This window comes from Leucoraja erinacea, chromosome 13, assembly GCF_028641065.1.
Source record: "Leucoraja erinacea ecotype New England chromosome 13, Leri_hhj_1, whole genome shotgun sequence".
In the NCBI taxonomy this organism is placed as follows: Eukaryota; Metazoa; Chordata; class Chondrichthyes; order Rajiformes; family Rajidae; genus Leucoraja; species Leucoraja erinaceus.
This window is the reverse complement of record NC_073389.1, coordinates 3,465,834-3,485,912: the sequence shown is the minus strand read 5'-3', so window position 1 is coordinate 3,485,912 and position 20,079 is coordinate 3,465,834. Positions and strand designations below refer to the sequence as shown.

General features: G+C 47.4%; 2 protein-coding genes across 4 annotated transcripts in view; one reads left to right on the top strand and one right to left on the bottom strand.

Moving 5' to 3' along the window:
* The window catches only part of LOC129702542 (potassium/sodium hyperpolarization-activated cyclic nucleotide-gated channel 1-like), a 79,846-nt gene that overhangs the window by 40,424 nt on the left and 19,343 nt on the right, over positions 1 to 20,079 (bottom strand). For both annotated transcript variants that reach the window (XM_055644294.1, XM_055644293.1), the window contains exon 5: positions 15,822 to 15,983. In XM_055644294.1, the coding sequence (XP_055500269.1) occupies positions 15,822 to 15,983 (162 nt within the window). The remainder of the gene's footprint in view (positions 1 to 15,821; positions 15,984 to 20,079) is intronic.
* Positions 5,076 to 15,808, top strand: LOC129702543 (uncharacterized). Of its 2 annotated transcripts, none has more exons than XM_055644296.1 (2): positions 5,076 to 5,694; positions 13,159 to 15,808. In XM_055644296.1, exon 2 carries the CDS (start codon positions 14,663 to 14,665, stop codon positions 15,659 to 15,661), a length of 999 nt encoding a protein of 332 aa, XP_055500271.1. In that variant the 5' UTR covers positions 5,076 to 5,694; positions 13,159 to 14,662; the 3' UTR covers positions 15,662 to 15,808. The 2 variants fall into 2 exon arrangements, with proteins under 2 accessions (XP_055500271.1, XP_055500270.1); XM_055644295.1 differs by having other exon boundaries at positions 13,145 to 15,808.

Genomic DNA, 20,079 nt, shown 5'->3' with positions numbered 1-20,079 from the left:
GAGATGGTTCATCAATGCCAGCCAGCTCATTCAGGTGTTTAACCTTTGTCGGCTTCAGGCGTCCTGTGGTTTCGTGTGGCAGTGTTCAATGCAGAGTCCACCTTGTGTGCATGTTTAGAGTGGCTCCAGACGGGGTTTGAATATTCTGCCAATGAGAAAGATTGCCAGGGCTGCAGTGCGGATTGTTGGCTCACTTCCAAATGAGCTGTTTCCCAATTTATCGATTACATTGTTCCAGGTGTTGACTTTTGCCTGGGTTTTCTCAACATGTTGGCGATATGATAACCTGTGATCGAGGACCATACCTAGGTACTTTGGGGCTTTACAGTGTTCCAACAGGACAATAGTCATTCGATATCATTGATACAACGTCTTAAAAGGAGGCTTTTAAGTTTGACTTTGTAGAATTATTTAAAGATTTAAAAATTGTTGACTTGTGGGAACAAGATATTAACCAAGAGGCCATGTCAAAGTCCGTTTCTTAAAAGCAGATAGCAACAAAAACTGTTAAAGGTAAAACATGGCAATCTTTAATTGATATGTCAGACGGGAGTGGCGATCTACGAGCACAAACGTTGCTCAGTGCTTCTCGGCCTCCCACTCACAGAACAAAGGCAAGTTAGCACAATTATACATTTCTCTTATTAATAAAACATTCCAAATACGATAGCTGCCATTTTATATAACTAATTCTAGCTATTTTAGCTGTAACCTCCATTTTATATGGGTGCTAATAATTCTAGCTATTTTCGCTGTAACCTCCGTTTTGTATGGATGCTAATTTAAAACGCTGACTGCTGCAGTAAAATACTGCAGTGCGAATGAAGCGACCTTTGCACTGTCATCGAGAACTAAGATAAGAGCAGTTCTCAGAGTCCTGTAGAATGGTAGTTACAACACAATAGGGGCTTTGTACCCTCCCTAAAACTCCCTATCCTCCCTTTCTTTCCCATGGTTGACCAGCATATTGAGAAACTATGTCATGCATCTCTTTAACTGAGCTCCTTTGTTCTTCAACCTGTAAATATATGACTGTATTTTGTGTGGACTCATTCATACAATCGTCTGTATTCTCCACCTGGGTGCCATCTTGAGTAAGGGACTCTTTTAACTTTGACACTCGTGTTTTGAGTTATTTTACTCGTTCAGCTCGGCAGACTTCTACATTTGGCGTAGTCGGCAGGATAGAACATTGGGATAGACGGTAGGGCAAGTAAGCAGCAACAGTGAAACGGAGACTGCGGATGGGAATTCTGTGCACAATCCCGACACCTTGAGTCGGGTCCCAGACATCAGATTCCCTGGAACACTGTGATCGCACGCCGTGGTCTGGTCTGGTGATTCCCCACCCGATATCCATGAGGAATGAGGAGAGAAGGGAATTGAGGTGAGTTGAACAACCTATTGTGAATTTTACGGTGCGTCGGCCCTGTTGAGATACACGAACGATTTATTGGGTTGAGAAACACGGGATGAATAGTGCGTCTGCCTTGCTGAGAGATCTAGTGTTTGCTGGATTGAGAACACGGGGCGAAGGTTGCCTGGTTAAGACATCTGAGACTCAGGTGAAGAGTTTGTCGGATTGAGAACTATAGAATGGGACAGGGTTTGGATAAAAGTGACGGTAGCTCGCCGGTGAAGCACGTGTTTTATGGATCCAGGTAAAAGTAGAGATTTTAGACAATTGTCAGCAACTTTGACTAAACGGTTGGGTGATGAAGTCTGGCCGGTCGGTGGAATGTGGAAACTTTGAAAAGAGCAGAGCAATTGATTTGGGAACATGATCAAAAACGTATCAAAGAATGGAGGGAGGCGGCAGTTAAACGCCACATGGATGCGCGTGATAAGATCTGGATGGGTAATGCATGTAATCGAGGGATTGCGATATGTGGGCCCATGGGGGCCATAAAGGAATGGGAGGTGTTGCAAACGTAATGTACGGTTTATGATAAGAAAATGAATGTTAACAGCTGTGAGTCCTCAACTCAAACTAATAAAAGAACTAAGACAAGCGCGCAATCACCTAGGTGTGAAGGAGGTTTATATCCAGTACTGGAGGAGAAGGATCTATTGTCTGGCGTGGCTGAATTATTTGCATCCTCGGACCTTGAGTCAGAGGATAGCTGGGAATTTAAACCACCCCCCTTTGCCCCACCATTGGACCAAGCGCCACCACGTCATATTCGGTGGCTGAAGGTCCCGTTGCTAATGCTATGGCTCCCCCTGCCTTAGTTCCCCTTCCAACTGCAATGATAGCTCCACAGCAACACACACGCAATGCCATAACCCCATTACAGACCATTAGTGACGGAGTAAAGAAACAAACTGACCGAAGACCTGTAGTACCTTTTGGCATAGCATCAAACAGCACTAATTTTCCCCTAATAATGATGCCTAATCCAAATGGAACGCCAGTTCCCATGACAGTTCCGTGGAAACCAGCAGACATGACTTTAATGGGCCAAAAAGCCCCTCATAAACAGACTCAAGGAGCACAGTTTGTAGACTACTTTGAATTCATGATGCGTGAATACACAGCCAGTCCCCAAGACGACTTTACAGCCCTTTCTGCACTTCGCAGTATTACTGAATTCGGTAAATGGACAGCCCAAATGTCCTGAAAAATACCTGCCAACCCAGCAATTACTACATGGGCAGAGATAACAGCCGCCGAAGCAAACGGCATTGCCCAGGTTACCTTAATGATCATAGCTCTGCGTCAAATCTTGCAGTTTCCTCTAGACATGTAAGCCACTGCCAAAGGAAACTAGTATTCAGTTCTGGGAGCGTTTCACAGCTCTATACCGAAATCATGCTGGCGATGAAACTTTTAATAATGGTAGAGTTTCTACGCAGTTTAATGCCATATTAGTACAATGTCTGCCTCCTGTTACGGTGCAAATGATTAAAGTTGATCTGGAATGGGCAATCAAAACAGCAGACGGTATGTGACATGCTGTATGTGCACACTGGCCAAGGGCTAAAAGCGAAAATAACCCAGCTCAGCCTGTGGTGGTTAAGCATGAATACGTGGTACGATCTGATAATGAAGGAGCAGAGGGAGGTAGTGAATGGACTGTACCAACTCCCCAAGACCATCCCACCATTTATTATCAAAAACAAGGGCCACCACAACGGGGTATGAATTGCCCATACAATAGAGGACCACCCCGTAATAGACAAGATCGTCGTTTTAACCAAAGATTATAAATAGTCTCTATAATCTTTGGTTTTAACAAAGAGTGCCGTCCTCCCCACACAGACCAAGACAGTACTTTAAATGTGGGGGAATTGGCCACATGAAACGGGAATGCCCAAGTGATCCCAACGATAGAAATTAGCTATTGGAACTTACATATAGCACCAAGAACCCATTCCACTGCCAAGATTGATGGTCCCCAGGCAATTCCCCGTTATTGCCAGGGAGAGAGGGGAACCAATGCTAACCATCTTAGTCGAGGGGGTGGAAATACCTTTTCTGATTGACACTGGTGCCACCCTTTCTACCCTCGATAAACAAGTGGTTGGGCAATACCACTTTCCTGTGGTTACACAGAAAAGCTGGAGAAACTCAGCGGGTGCAGCAGCATCTATGGAGCGAAGGAAATAGGCAACGTTTCATGCCCCGGGGCTACACCCCCGGGGCATGAACATCGAATTCTCCCAATTCTGTGAGTCCTTGCTGTCTCCTCCCCTTCCTCAGCTCCCCTGCTGTCTCCTCCCACCCTCCAGCCTTCTGGCTACTCCTCCTTTTCCCTTTCTTTTCCCTTTCTTGTCCCCACCCACCCCCACCCCCGATCAGTCTGAAGAAGGGTTTCGGCCCGAAACGTTGCCTATTTCCTTCGCTCCATAGATGCTGCTGCACCCGCTGAGTTTCTCCAGCTTTTCTGTGTAACCTTCGATACTACAGCATCTGCAGTTCCCTCTTAACCACTTTCCTGTGTCTGGCTCCTCTACACATCTATCGGGTCTCGATGGTAATACCCGCAGCTATCCGCTGACTGCACCCCTTTGGGTCCAAGCAATGAATCGATACTGTACTATTTCATTCTTAGTTACTACCGGGTTCCACTGCTGCCTAGCAGGCCGTGACCTATTACAAGAACTTTCAATCACCATCTCCGGCACAAACGTGGGCATAGCAGTAGAAGAGGGTCCTATATCACAAATTATGGCCTTGCAAACAAGAATACTACCACAGTGGTGAGCTATTGATCTAACCCCATGCATACTATTTGAAAATATGGCCACCCCTCACGTCACTCTATGCTATGACCCCACTGGTGTAAATGCTGAAGACAAAGAATGTTACGCAGACCTTTCAGATGAATTGGCCTCAGTCACCATTTTTGGACACATAGAGGGACCCTGTGGGACGGCCCTCTGGATGAATTTTTACCTTTGTTATGGCAACATAAACCACTCATCATCCCACATGTAACTATTGCTGTCAATGAGGGACATACTGCTAAGGAACTGGGAAGTTTAGCCTACACCTTCTACGACAAGACAAATCGGACGCGTCTTGATGAAGAACAAATTTTCCCTGAAGGGTCTATTATGTTCTGGTCAGTTAAGAATACCTCAACAGGACAGATTGCCCACCACAGAGCGTCTGGTCCCTTGGAGGTTGAACAACATTTGTGGTCCACTAGTTCTCTAGAGGTAGGGTCCATAACTGTGACCCTGTTTTTATCGAGATAAACCCAGATCTACCACTGCCAACAATACAGCAATACCCTTTGAAGCCAGAGGCAAGGAAGGTGAGCGACAATTAATTGATGGGTTGCTAACGCAGGGAATTCTAATCCCGTGTCAATCTCCATGCAACACACCCATCTTTCCGGTCCCTAAACAAGGAAGAGAATGGCGTTTATTGTAAGATCTACGAGCAATTAATGACATTGTCTAGCCACGGCACGCTGTAGTCCCCAATCCAGCCACCATCCTTAGCCATATACCTGCAAATGCTTCAGTCTTCACAATTAAGACTTACATGCCTTTTTCGCCATCCCATTGCATCCAGACTCTCAGTATTTATTTGCGTTCACCTATGAGGGTAAACAATATACATGGACACAACTTCCACAAGGGTTTGTCCACTCGCCCACAATCTTTTCGCAAGTTTTAAAAACTTAGCTACAGGATGTTCAACTGGCTGGAGGCTCAGCTCTAATACAGTATATCGACGATCTGTTACTGGCCAGCCCGTCAGCGAAGGCCAATGAACAAGACACACAGCCACTGTAGCTAACCCTGCATTCCTTAGGTTATATGATACCTAAGCGGAAAGTGAAATCAAATCAGTCTTCAGTTCTTTTTCTGGGTGTTACCATTAGTGCAACGGAGAGATCACTTACTCAAACTCGCCTGACTTCTATTCTGAAATTTAAACCTCCTACTACACCTAAAGGAATGAGAGCTTTTCTAGGACTGGTGAACTTTTGCCGACAATGGGTTCCAAATGTGGCTCTATTTTCTCAGCACCCCTCGTCTTTATCTTCCGTTAAAGAAGCACAGAAATTCACTATGACAGCAAACAACTGCATGCATTTACTGAATTAAAAGATGCCCTGGCTGCAGCCCCAGCATTAGGAAGACCTCTTTATGATCAACCATTTCAACTCTGTTACCGTAAGAGATGGCTGTGCTACGGTGGTACTGACACAGTACCACGGAAATCTCCGATGACTGGTAGGATACTATTCCTCTAAATTGGACGTTGTTGCCCGAGTTACCCACCATGTACACTGAGTCTTCCAGCCTTACATGCCATGGTAGGTGCTGTTGCCAACATTACCTTACACCAGCCCATTTCCGTCTATACTGAACACGCTATTGTAGCATTGCTGAACTCACGGCGATCCCAGCATATGTCCCAAGCACGACATGATCGTTATGAGCTTGCTCTATTGACCAAACACATATTTGCACTTCTACCACTGTTCAGTTATTAATCCCACTACCTTTTTACAAGACGTACCTACACACATGATTGATGTGCCTCAAGACTGTTTAGCCTATAATGACGCTTTTACTCAGTCTCGTACAGATCCTATTGACGCTCCCCGACCTGATACACCTGATATTTTTGTTGATTGGTCTTCTTTTATTGATCCTATGGGCCACCGATGCGTGGGTTATGCAGTAACTAAAGACCTAGATGTCCTTGAAAGTGCAGCTTTTCAGCAGCCTCTTTCTGCGCAACAAGCAGAGCTTTTTGTATTAACACGTGCCTGTATTCTCATGACTGGACAGAGTGCTAACATTTACACTGATTCACGATATGCCTTTGGAGTAGCCCATGGTTTTGGTTCCCTTTGGCAGCACCGAAGTTTTCTAACTGCAACAGGGTCTCCCATTAAAAATGCCCAGTTTGTCTCAAATCGGGGCTGAGCAACTAACGGTTCAACAGGTGGCAGAGGCCAGAACTCTGAACAAACTGGGTTCAATAATGACCAACCCCACTCACCCACTCCACGCCCTGAAGGTGATCAAGTGCAGCATCTTCAGTCAGAGATTGATTGCACCAATGTGCAAAACTGAGAGATATAGGAAGTCTTGTATACCAGCTGCTATAAGGTTTTATAATGCACAAAAGTAATTTTGCATTTTTTAGTATTCATTCATTGTATTTTAACTTATTAAGTATGGAAGCTATCCGAGGAAATGTGTGGTGTTATGTCGGTCTTGAAGCTGTTGTGGCACTGTAATTTCCTGTAAAGGATTATTAAAGGATCTAATCAAATCAAATCAAATTTGCTGCATGCTATTACCTTACCAGAGATGCTAGCCATAATCAAGTGTGCTGCATGCACAAATTCTAAAGATCCAATTTCCTGCGGCAACCGCGCTGCCGATCATGCTGCTCGCAATGCAGCAACTGTCCAGACCTTTATTGTACCTTTGGGAGATTTTAGTGTGCGCTATTCAGCCCCTGCCATGCCAGACATGCAGGAAATCTTACAAATGCAGGGGGACGCCTCAGCACAGGAAATTGCCAAATGGCGCCCAGCGAATTGCCATCAGACACCTTCTGACACTCTTTGGGTTACTTCGACCGGCAACGTTTGCGTTCCTAATATTTTACTGCCTATCTTGTTACATTATGTGCACTCCCTTACACATAATGGAAAGGGAGGAATGTTAGAAAACTGTAAAGCCACATGGTGGCACCCACATTTAACAAAATAAGTATTACAGATCGTGTCTCAGTGTCAGAATTGCCAGAGACACAACCCAGGAAAAGTCCTGAGGACCAAACCAGTACTTACGCCTTTACCGCATCGGCCTTTCCAGTGCATTCAAATTGATTTTATTGACTTACCCATAATACTTGACTAAGTAATATTCCATCTCTCCACCAATTCCAATATTGGTGGCTGTTGGGGGGGGGGGGGGGGGGGGGGGGGCTTTCTGGAGCGCTAGTATGGATGTTGTGGGCTGAAGGGACTGGTTTCCAGAGGACTAGTATGAACATTGTGGGCCAAATGGATTCTTGGGGTGAAAGCTCACTCACTCAAGTCAGATGTGCTGGCAGCTCACTCACGGCTGGTGGGTTGGCAGTTGACTTACGGTTATTCCTTGAAATTCCATTTCAGGTAGGGTGCAAGGCCACCAAATTCAAATGCAGTTTCCTACCATTTCAAGCAGGTTGCAAGGCCACCAAATTCAAGTGCAGTTTCATACCACTTCAAGCAGGGTGCAAGGCCACCAAATTCAAGTGCAGTTTCCTACCACTTCAAGCAAGGTGCAAGGCCACCAAATTCAAGTGCAGTTTCCTACCACTTCAAAGCAGGGTACAAGGCCAACAATTTCAAGTGCAGTTTCCGACCACTTCAAGCAGGGTACAAGGCCACCAATTTCAAGTGCAGTTTCCGACCACTTCAAGCAGGGTACAAGGCCACCAATTTCAAGTGCAGTTTCCGACCACTTCAAGCAGGGTGCAAAGCCACCGTATTCAGGTGCAGTTTCCTACCACCAAGCAGGGTGCAAGGCCACCGAATTCAGGTGCAGTTTCCGACCACTTCAAGCGGGGTGCTAGGCGACCGAATTCAAGTGCAGTTTCATGCCACTTCAAGCAGGGTGCAAGGCCACCGGATTCAAGTGCAGTTTCATACCATTTCAAGCAGGGTGCAAGGCCACCAAATTCAAGTGTAGTTTCGTACCACTTCAAGCAGGGTGCAAGGCCACCAAATTCAAATGCAGTTTCATGCCATTTCATGCAGGGTGCAAGGCCACCAAATTCAAATGCAGTTTCATACCATTTCATGCAGGATGCAAGACCACCACATTCAAATGCAGTTTCATACCATTTGAAGCACCATAAAACCACACAAAACACCAGAAAACACCACATAAACACCACACTCACAGTACATTCATTGTCTTCAGTTGATTCACAACTCAGATAGAGTCGTGACCTCTCCCTCCCCCATCTTGCAGAGATTGAGCCACACCCACACTTCTGGGTTTTATAATCCCTCCCCATCCTATTGGAAGGGGCGTGGCTTTCATGGCGTGATTGACAGGAGAGAGATTCTCAACATTTTTTAAACACTAATCACAGTTTTATTTTTCATTGATGGGAAGAATCCTCTGCGCCTGATGAGCAGGTGGAGACCAAAAGATGGCCAAAAATCACAGCTGTAATTGGTAGAGTTTTATCTAAAATAAATATACAGTGCAAACAGGAAGTTGTCAAGTTGCCACCACCACAGTGCTTCACTTCAAACCAACCACCACCAACAGCCATTTGCAGTGCTTCACTTCAAACCAACCACCACCAAAAGCCATTTGCTGTGCTTCACTTCAAACCAGCCACATTTTCATTTTCAAACCACATTAAGGGTACTCAAGGTCAGTAAAACCGCACTCACAGTTTAGTAGACATGTGTTCAGTGTTATTCACAGCTCAGACTGAGAGACGTGACCCTCTCGCTCCCCCATCTTGCAGAGACTAACTGAGGGCCTCCGGAAGGGGCGTGGCCTTCAGGAGAGAGAATCTCAACATTTTTTAAACACCACTAACTCTTTTATTTTTCATAGATGGGATTTTTCATCTTGTCCTGCACAGCGCAGAGGGACTCTGAGTAAGATGGCCAAAAATCACAGCCGAAAGTGGCAGCGTTTTTTCTAAAATCATTATACAGAACAGGAAGTGGTCAAGATCAGACTTTTAGTAATATAGACTAGTACCAAGTGCAGACCCGTTGGGTCTGTTCCCCAAACGTGCGGTTGTGGGGGGGGAGGTGGCATGCAGCGTCACACACTAACTATCCCCCCCCCCCCAGCACTCGCGCTAATTACCCCCTTGATATTATATTAATATTATTAATTTGCTCCTTTTACCCCATAAACACCTTATCTACTGACGCATAGCCCCCAACTTGCAGTCACATCTAGAGAGGGGGGGGGGGGGCGGGGGTAGAGAGTGAGGGCAGAGGCAGAGACAGAGAGAAGGGGCAAGAGAGAGGGGGGGAGGACAGAGAGGGAGGAGAGGGGGACGGGGAGAGAGATGGAGAGGGGGACAGGAGAGAGAGGGGGAGAAAGAGGGGATGAGGGGTGGGGAGAGAGGGTGTTGAGAGTGAGGGGGAGAGTGAGAGGAGAGGGGAGGGGGGAGGGGGGGGGAGAGGGGGGGGAGGTGTGGAGGGGAGGGGGAGAGTGAGGGAAGAAGGGGTAGGGGGAGAGGGGTGGAGGGGAGGGGGGGAGAGGAGAGGGAGGAGGGGGGAGAGGGGGGAGGAGAGGGCAGGGAGAGAGACAGGGGAGAGAAGAGGGGGGAGGAGGAGAAGCAGGGGGAGGGGAGGGAGGGAAGAGAGGAGAGGGGGAGAGGGGGGGGAGAGAGGGGAGAGAGAGTAGAGGGGGGGGGGGGAGGAGAGGGAGGGGGGAGAGAGAGGAGAGAGGAGGGGGAGGGCGGAGGGGGGGATGGGGGGGAGAGAGGGGGGGAGAAGAGAGGGGGAGAGGGGGGGGGGAGAGAGAGGGGGGGAGGAGAGGGGAGGGGGAGGGAGGGAGGGGAGAGGGGGGGGGGAGAGGGGGGAGAGAGGGGGGGGGAGAGGGGGAGAGGGGGGAGGGGAGGGGGGAGGGAGGAGAGGGGGGAGAGGGGGGAGGGGGAGGAGGGAGGGGGAGTGGGGGAGGAGAGGGGGGAGAGAGGGGGAGGGAGGAGAGGGGGGGGGGGGGGGAGAGAGGGAAGGAGGGGGAGAGGGGGGGGAGAGAGGGGGGGGGGGAGAGGGGGGGGGAGAGAGGAGGGGAAAGAGGGAGAGGAGATGGAGAGAGAGAGCGAGAGGGGGGGAGAGAGAGGGGGGGAGGAGGAGAGGGGGGGAGGGGGAGAGGGGGGGAGAGGAGAGGGGAGAGAGGGGGGGGGGGAGAGGGGGAGAGGAGGGGAGAGAGGAGAGAGGGGGGAGAGAGGAGAGGGGGGGGGAGAGGAGAGGGGGGAGAGAGAATGAGAGAGAATGGGGGAATTTTGTAAAAACATTAATATCTCTGTCATTATTCATCGACGGGAAAAATCCTTGGCACACATGCGGCGGAGGGGGGCTCTGAGTGAGGTGGCCAAAAATGACGGCCGTAGGTGGCGGCGTTCTCTCGGAAATCGCAGCACAGAAGGCCAAAAGTGGTCAAGAACAGAGATTTAGTAATATAGATAAGCATTGACAATAGACAATAGGTGCAGGGGTAGGCCATTCGGCCCTTTAAGCCAGCACCGACATTCAACGTGATCATGGCTGGTCATCCCCAATCAGTACCCCGTTCCTGCCCCTTCTCTGACCTGGAAAAGATCATCCACACAATCATCTCCTCCCGCCTAGATTACTGCAACTCCCTTTACACTGGCATCAGCCAATCTTCCCGGTCCCACCTGCAACTGGTCCAAAACGCCGCAGCGAGACTCCTGACGGGCACCCGAAAAAGGGACCACATCACCCCGATCCTGGCCTCTCTCCACTGGCTCCCTGTGCGGTTCCGTATAAACTTCAAGATATTCCTCCATGTCTACAAAGCCCTCAATGGGCTTTCCCCCGCTTACATAAAAAGTCTTCTCACCCACCACTCCACCTCCAGGCCCCTCAGATCGGCCGACTTGGGGCTGTTGAATATCCCACGGTCTAGGCATAAGCTCAGGGGCGACCGCGCCTTTGCGGTTGCAGCCTCCGTGCTGTGGAACAGCATCCCCTTTCCCATCAGAACTGCCCCCTCCATCGACTCTTTTAAGTCAAGACTAAAGACTTATCTATACTCCCAAGCCTTTCCTGACGTCCTCTAACTGAGGGCTACATGTATATATGTACAGTATGTAGTCTGTTTTGTTGTGCTATTCTTATAACAAATGTAAAGCACTTTGGCCAACGAGAGTTGTTTTTTAAATGTGCTATAAAAATAAATATGACGACTTGACTTGACTTGTGACTTCTCGCCATATCCCGACTCCACTATTTTTAAGAGCCCTATCTAGCTCCCTCTTGAAAGCACCAGAGAACCTGCTTCCACCGCCTTCTGAGGCAGAGTATTCCACAGACTCACCACTCTGTGAGAAAAAGTGTTTCCTCGTCTAAATGGCTTAATCCTTATTCTTAATTAGTCCCCTTTATTCAACTGCAACACTGGCACCTCCGATCTACTCTTGTCCCTCTCAAATTGTAGATTAAACCTGACCATGATATGGTCAATGCCTCTTAATGGCTCCTTAACCTCGAGGTCCTTTATCAAATCCAGTTCATTACATAACACTAAATCCAGAATTGCCTTCTCCCTGGTAGGCTCCAATACAAGCTGTTCTAAGAATCCATCACAAAGTAACTCTACAAAGTCCCTTTCTTGGGGTCCAGTACCAACCTGATTTTCCCAGTCTACCTGCATGTTGAAATCTCCCATAACAACCACAGCATTACTTTTACTACATGTCAATTTTAACTCCTGATTCAACTTGTTCCCTATGTCCTTAGTTCTATCCATACTGACTCCACATCTCCTGTTTCAATGTCACCCCTTGCTAGGGGCTGAATTTCATTCCTCACCAACAGGGCAACCCCACCCCCTCTGCCCACCTACATAGAAAATAGATGCAGGAGGAAGCCATTCGGCCTTTCGAGCCAGCACCGCCATTCATTGTGATCATGGCTGATCGTCCCCTATCAATAACCCGTGCCTGCCTTCTCACATATCCCTTGACTCCACCAGCCCCGAGAGCTCTATCTAACTCCCTCTTAAATCCATCCAGTGATTTGGCCTCCACTGCCCTTTGTGGCAGGGAATTCCATAAATTCACAACACTCTTGGTGAAAAGGTTTTTTTCTCACCTCAGTCTTAAATGACCTCCCCTTTATTCTAAGACTGTGGCCCCTGGTTCTGGACTCGCCCAACATTGGGAACATTTTTCTTGCATTTAGCTTGTCCAGTCCTTTTATAATTTTATATGTTTCTATAAGATGCCCCTCATCCTTCTAAACTCCAGTGAATACAAGCCTAGTCTTTTCCTGTCTGTCTTTTGACCTGTATGTCTTTTCGATAGGAAGCATACCCTTGAACATTTGGTTCCGAATCCTGGCCCTCTTGCAGCCATGTCTCAGTAATTCTCACAACATCATACTTGCCAGTTCCTAACTGAGCCTCAAGCTCGTCCACTTTAGTTGCTATAATATTGCTTAGTTATTATAGATCTTTTCAGTCGATGGGTTGAAGCAATCCCTACCACTAATGCTACAGCCCAGTCTGCTGTTGCTGTTTTACTATGCAAAATTATTCCATGATTCAGACTTCCTACTATTATTAGCTCAGACAATGGGCCACACTTTACGGCTAAAGTTAACGATGAAATGTGTATACAATTAAACATTCGACAACAATTCCACTGTGTACACCGTCCGTAGGCTGCAGGAATTGTGGAACGAGCTAATGGAACTTTAAAAAGCAAGCTTGCTAAACTAATTGAAGAGACAAAGCTTAATTGCGTCCAGGTTTTGCCTATGGCTTTATTTGCTATGTATATTACTCCCCATTCTACTACTCAATTGACCCCAGCTGAAGCAATGTATGGGAGGCCCCTCAGGGCTCCCTGGGGGGGCTGAAGTTGTGGAAACAACCTATGATCTCCATGCCTTGGATGAACGGTTGTTGACATACATGCAATTACTCATGGATTATTTCTCAGTTCTGCATTCACAGGTTCGAGGAACACAACAGTATTTGGACAAACCACCTAAGGAAGAACTGCTACAGGCAAGCAACTACGTCCTAATACGAAATTGGGATCGAAAAAAGTTGGGTGATCACTGGAAAGGTCTATACCTTGTATTTCTCACCACTCCTACAGCCGCTAAAGTGGAAGGACACCCTCGGTGGGTGCATCACTCCGACTGCAAGAAGACAGCTGCACCAAGCCATGAATAAAGGCTCTCTTGCCAAGGCCTGGTGCTGGACAGTGTTTATTATTATCAGTTCCTTGACCCCACTAACCAAACCATGGGAAAAGAATGTATACCTTGAAGTAACCTATGCATACGCATGCCGTTTCAACCCTACTGATCATCCTGCTGGGTATGCGCAGCTATGCCACAAAATGGGAAAACAGGGATTCCCCCGATCCCTATCCCAATGAATAACACTGAAAAATATGCCTTACTGCTTTTCTTCCTCCGTTAATAAAAAGATTTGTCGGAATAGCAGGGATGGTTCCCCGAAATATGACAATTTTAGGGGATGGTATATCCCACCTTTTAAGGAGGATTGGAAAATTAATGCACGGAAAGGGGCACAACTTCCACAAATAGAAATAACGGAAGTTCCCCAGAAGCCAATTATTGCCACCTGTCACTGTTAAAGGTACAGGGGTTTTCCTGGGAAACAGTTCATGTATCACGATGGATGCTAGTGCTACCTCTGGCCCACCCCGACCTGTTAACAACGCATATTTTATATGTGGATCATGGGCCTATCCATGGTTACCAGGGATGCCAAACGATGGAGATATGGCAAGGCGGGTGTATGGCCCGCATCATTGTTACCTTGCTTATGTGGTTACTGCTATGTGCCATTTTAAACTAATAACAGATCATGCCACATTTAACAACCTTGCACCTAGATCACGGTTTACAAAACGGTATCTCTCCCCAGGTGAGAGTGTTGGGATGACAATGCTCCCCTGGTACGGGATACATCGAAATGCGCTAAGGATCGACCATCTTACTGGGCTATTGGAGGAATTGGCTAATGATACAGCAGCTGCCCTTATGGGAACCCAGACCCAGATAGGGTTATTGACAGCTGAAATGAGGATAGTGGTGCAGATGGCCTTAGATTTTATTCTGGCCGAGAAAGGGGGCACCTGTGCTATCATTGGGCAAGAATGCTGTACCTATATTCCCAACTAATCCTCCAACATAACCGACTGAAGAAGCATGTGTTATTACTGCAGGCTGCCATCTTAATGTCTTTATTGAAAAGACAACCTGTCCTCCATAGTGTGTTCCATATAATTTACAGTCATTCAGACTTGGCACCAAGACATTCTTTTGTTCTACTAGTGCATGCTTTTGTAGAAGAATGACTCCATTTTAGATTTGACTATTAGATTTGACTATTAGCTCTTTCAGCCCAAGGTCTCTGATGATGCTGGCTGCCTTTTTGAGGGAGTGACTCTGGTAAATCGATGGTGGGATGATCAGAATCCATGATAGACTTAGCAGTGTTCACAACTTTTTGCAGTCTTCTTCGCTTCTGGACATTGTTTGGTGAGGAAAAATTGGCATGTAGTAACGCTAATGCTGTGGTTGTTATGGGAGATTTCAACATGCAGGTAGACTGGGAAAATCAGGTTGGTACTGGACCCCAAGAAAGGGAGTTTGTGGAGTGCCTTCGTGATGGATTCTTAGAGCAGCTTGTATTGGAGCCTACCAGGGAGAAGGCAATTCTGGATTTATGTAATGAACCGGATTTGATAAAGGAACTTGAGGTTAAGGAGCCATTAGGAGGTAGTGACCATAGTATGGTCAGGTTTAATCTACATTTGGAAAGGGAGAAGGGTAGATCGGAGGTGTCAGTGTTAGAGTTGAATAAAGGGGACTATATAAGGGAAGAGCTGGCCAAAGATGACTGGAAAGATACCCTAGCAGGGATGACAGTGGAACAACAATGGCAGGTATTTCGAGGAATAATACAGAAGATGCAGGATCAGTTCATTCCAAAGAGGAAGAAAGGTTCCAAGGGGAGTAAGGGGCTGCCGTGGCTGACAAGGGACGTCAGGGACAGTATAAAAATAAAAGAGAAGACGTACGTGGCAAAGAGGAGCGGGAAGCAAGAGGATTGGGTAATGTTTAAAGAGCAACAGAAGATAACTAAAAGGACAATACGGGGAGAAGAGATGAGGTACGAAGGTAAGCAAGCCAAGAATATGAAGGAGGATAGTAAAAGCTTCTTTAGGTATATGAAGAGGAAAAGATTAGGTAAGGCCCAAGTTGAACCCTTGAAGACTGAAAAGGGTGAATTTATTATGGGGAACAAGGAAATGGCAGATGAGTTGAACAGCTACTTTGGATCCGCCTTCACTAAGGAAGACACAAACAATCTTCCTGATACAGTAGTGGCCAGAGGATCTGGGGTGACGGAGGAACTGAAGGAAATCCACATTGGGCAGGAAATGGCTGGGTATACTGATGGGACTGAAGGCTGATAAATCCCCAGAGTCTGATGGTCTGCATCATATGTTAACCCACTCATTCCTGGGATTACTCTCATAATCCTCCTCTGGACCCTCTCTAGCGCCAGCACATCCTTCCTCAGATATGGAGATAATAAAAATAATCAGTCTAGAAAATGAAAATATTACTCACCGTGAGATTTGCTTTTACCACCCAACTGTGCTCAGGAAATTTTTGCATCATAGGAATAAAGAACTGAAGGCACCCATTCCAATGGCAGACAATTAGCATTATAAAGCAAACAGACAAAGTACGCAGAAGCAACTCCATTGGTTCCAGATTTACATTTGTTGCCTGCAGAAGTTAAAAATACTTGTTTTGTGAAATTCAATGAAAGGTGTAAAGTAAATGTTTATAATTTTAATCTCTCCTGGAAAGGTTTTAATCATTATTGTAAAGCTAATTTAATTCTTAAATGCACATTCTGCTTTCCAATTAATAATAAGCAAAGTTTATATTATTTGCAGTAGGTCATACAAAGCAACAGAATGCCAACCACTGGACATGCCCTTTGACAAACCTTTGTCCATTCCGGCAACAATTTGCAATATCATGGAGTACTGAAGGTTCAGCCTATTCAGCCAAGTGTGGGCAGCATGTTGAAATGTAATGTTAAACAACTGCAACATTTAAAGACTACATGCCGACATGCATTAGTGTTATTAAGTCCTTTAATTTTATTTGAATTAGGAGATTGTTCCATAATGTCCTTAAATAACTGAACGCACCTACAACATTCAACATTTATATGCAATCTATCTATATTTTAAAACTGTGGATGTGTGTGTGTGTGTGTGTGTGTGTGTGTGTGTGTGTGTGTGTGTGTGTGTGTGTGTGTGTGTGTGTGTGTGTGTGTGTGTGGTGTGTGTGTGTGTGGTGTGTGTGTGTGTGTGTGTGTGTGTGTGTGTGTGTGTGTGTGTGTGTGTGTGCGTGGTGTGCGTGTGCGTTTCTGCCTGAGTGTGTTTGTGGCTGCCAGATTCGGCCTTGATTCCATGCGACGCCAGCACTCCGTCATTAAACTCCGCACATACTCGCTCGGCTCCGTCTCTGTCTCTCTGCCCCTCTCTCTCCCCCCTCACCCTCCCCCCCTCCCCCCCCCCCCCCCCCCCCCCCCCCCCCCCCCAGAAAACAGACCTTCATGGTCAGGTCAACACCTCTGCAACTGGGAATTGGAAATGGTGCCAAACTGGTGAATCTGTATACCAGGGCTCTCCAAACGATGCCCCTGTCCTCTCTCTATCTCACCCCTCTCTCACTGCCCTCTCTCTCCATCGGCGCCGCTCCAAATTGTTCAAAATTGCGCAGAAATAACCAACGATCCCATAGCGGCTAAGCGGCTATAGGATCTTTGGAGAGAGAACGAGCGTTCACAGCCCGGGGCTCGTGCACACTCGCTCCAACCCCATCCCCCCCTTCACCTCTTTCCCCCTCTCCTCCTCTTCCATTCCTCTCCCCCACCTTCACCCCCACTCCGCCCCTCTCTCCACCCCCCCCCGCACTCGGCGTCTGAAGCGCAGAAGCACAGTTCTCCTCCCTCCCTTCTCCCCCACCCCCCCCCGCCCCCCCCACTCTCCATCTCTCCATCGGCCGGCCCCGTGTTTTGCTCTCGCCTTTCTCTCCCCTTATTGCGTTCAATAACCTGCCCTCACTCTCGGACGAAGCGCACCCCCCCCTCAAATTCTCCCAACTCCCTCTCCCCATCTGCTCCCTCTCCCCCTTCCACTCCCCCCTCCTCCCACCCTTACTCTCTCCCCTCACCCCCTTCCCTCTTCCCATTCCTTCCCCCCTCTCTCTCCCCCACACCTCCCCTCTGCAACCATTTCTCTCCCCCCTACCCCTCTCACCTCCCTCCTCCCCTTTTCCTCCTCCCCACCTACTCTCTCTTCCCCCTCCCTCCACTCTTCCCCCTCTCCTCACACCTCTCCCTCCTCCCCTCCCATCCCCCACTCCTTCCTCCTCCCCCATCCCTCTTCCCCCCCCCCCCTCTCCCCCCCCCCCCTTCCCCTCTCCCCCTCTCCCCCTCTCCCTCCCGCTCTCCCCCCCCTCCCTCTCTCTCTCCCTGTCTTTCTTTCCCCTCCCCCCTCTCTCCCCTTCCCCTCATCCCCTCACCTCCACCTCTAACATCCCCCCTCCCCCCCTCTCCCAGCCCCCTACCCCTCTCCCATCCCCCTACCCCTCTCCCCCCCTTCCTGCCCTCCCCGCTCTCCTACCCCACTCCCCACTCTCCTCCCCCTCACTATCCCCCACCCTGCTCTCCTCTCCCTCCCCAATCTCTCCCCTTTGCTCCTCCCCCCTCTCCCCTCCCTCCACTCTTCTCTCCCCACCCCGTCTCCCTCTCCCCCCCCCTCCCCCCGCCTGTGTGTTTGGGGGGTGGTTAGTGTGAGTGTGATGCCGCAGCCCCCCCCTCCCCCCTCCCGCAAACGCGCGTTGGGGAAACAGACCCAACGGGTCTGGACTTGGTCCAGTAAGTAATATAAATGAAGCTCTTTCTGATCTGTTAGCTTACTGGTTTTACATCAGAGACTCACTATAAGCCCCTAACTGCCTATTACTCTGATGCTATGAAAAGCATCTATTTCAGATCCATAGAAGCATCAGCTGCATTTACCTTCAAAAATTCAATTCCATTAAATTCACTGGAATAGATGAGATGTGTATACATGGCATCCAATACTCTATTGCATTTATCTTAAGCAATCAGTCAAATTTCACAATCTAAATGTTTTGAAATAATTACACTTTCTCCTAGACACACATAGACTGAATTTCATCCAATTATTTTTTAAATTGCAATGTAAATGTTTCCTCTGATATATTTTGCCAAGCACCTGCTTAAGGCACATTTTAACAGGATGCACTACGAGCCTCGGCCAAGGGTGTTACACTTGACGGCATAACCAAGTTCTCAGATAGCTGGCATCAATCCTTGAACAGAGGCGAATGAACACAAATGCTTCCCCACCAACATCGGAATGTCCACTTCACAACATTTGTACCAGCAGGCCAACCTCCAGAGCACCAGGTAACATCAAAAGATTCAAGCATTCTGCAGCCTGCTCGGGATTGGAAAATGGACGTGGACTTGGAAAAAAAAGCTTGTGATCTCCCCAGACATTGTGGCTACAACACTCTGGCCAGACATGGTCCTGTAGTCCACAACACCCAAGTTGGCATATGTTGTAGAATTGACAGTACCATGGGAAGATGGTGTTGAAAAAGCATATAAGAGGAAAAAGACCAAGTACTCTGAACTGGCATCTGAAGCTGCCCAGAATGGCTGGAAGACCAAGATTTTCCATGTAGAAGTAGGATGCAGGGGATTCGTTGCTACAGCTACGACCAGTCTATTGAAGAAAATGGGGGGGGGGGGGGGGAAGGGTCGCTTGTTCTCCAACAAGCAATCGTCATTGTCAAATTCAGCAGAAAAAAGCAGTAATTGTCTTTGGATCAAAAGGAAAGCCAACAACTGGGCTGCAAGATGAAGACAGGAGGGTATGGAACTGAGAGGGGTGTACCTGGGACGCCAGGTATCACCCTTGAGCCCTCTGGAGACATTGTGGGCTTATCAATGAAACGTCAAAGAAGGAGGGTGCCCACCCGATGACCCCGATGACATACCTACCCTACTTTTCACCACTCCAGTCCCACTGCCAATATCAAGATTCCCGACTTACTACAGGGATTGAAACATCAGGTCCTATTAGCTCTACTACTGCCAATTCTACACGTACCAATCCAAGAATCAAGATGGGAATTGACATAATGACCTCACAATGCTGTCCATGACATTCACCCTACGTGTTGCGTTAGGTACAAGGTAAATTACTGCAGGTTGCGAGAACTGTTGAGATATATTCTCCAAAACCTATTTCCTCTGGTCACTCAAATGCAGAACTCTTCACAGTTAGATGAGGACTAAGTACCCACATCTCTTGTGAACAAAATAATGAGATGTGAAGCTCCCAAAATGTTCAATTACAAGAAAAAAAATGTCAATGCATTGATGAAAATAAGAATCAAGCATCTGGAGTTTTTCAGATATTCAACTGTTCTGTTACTCTTTTATTCCCCCATTTCTCCACTGGACCATTTAACAATTACAGACAATCAAACAATTGATCAGTTTCTGCTTCAATTTTATCTTTGACAGCTGAAAAATGCGGTTGCTGACACACAAATAAATTTCTCTCTCCTTTTCATTCAGAAGTAGTTCCAGTTACTCATCAAATGCTATACATACCCCAAGTACACATACCAAATGTTGTGTCAGCATACTACATATTAGCATTTCAACATTAGCATTTTTATTTAAGTTACGTGCAGTAGAAAATATGCTCAGTGGTGATAATACTACCACAATGGTGATAATAATTATACTACCAATTACAAA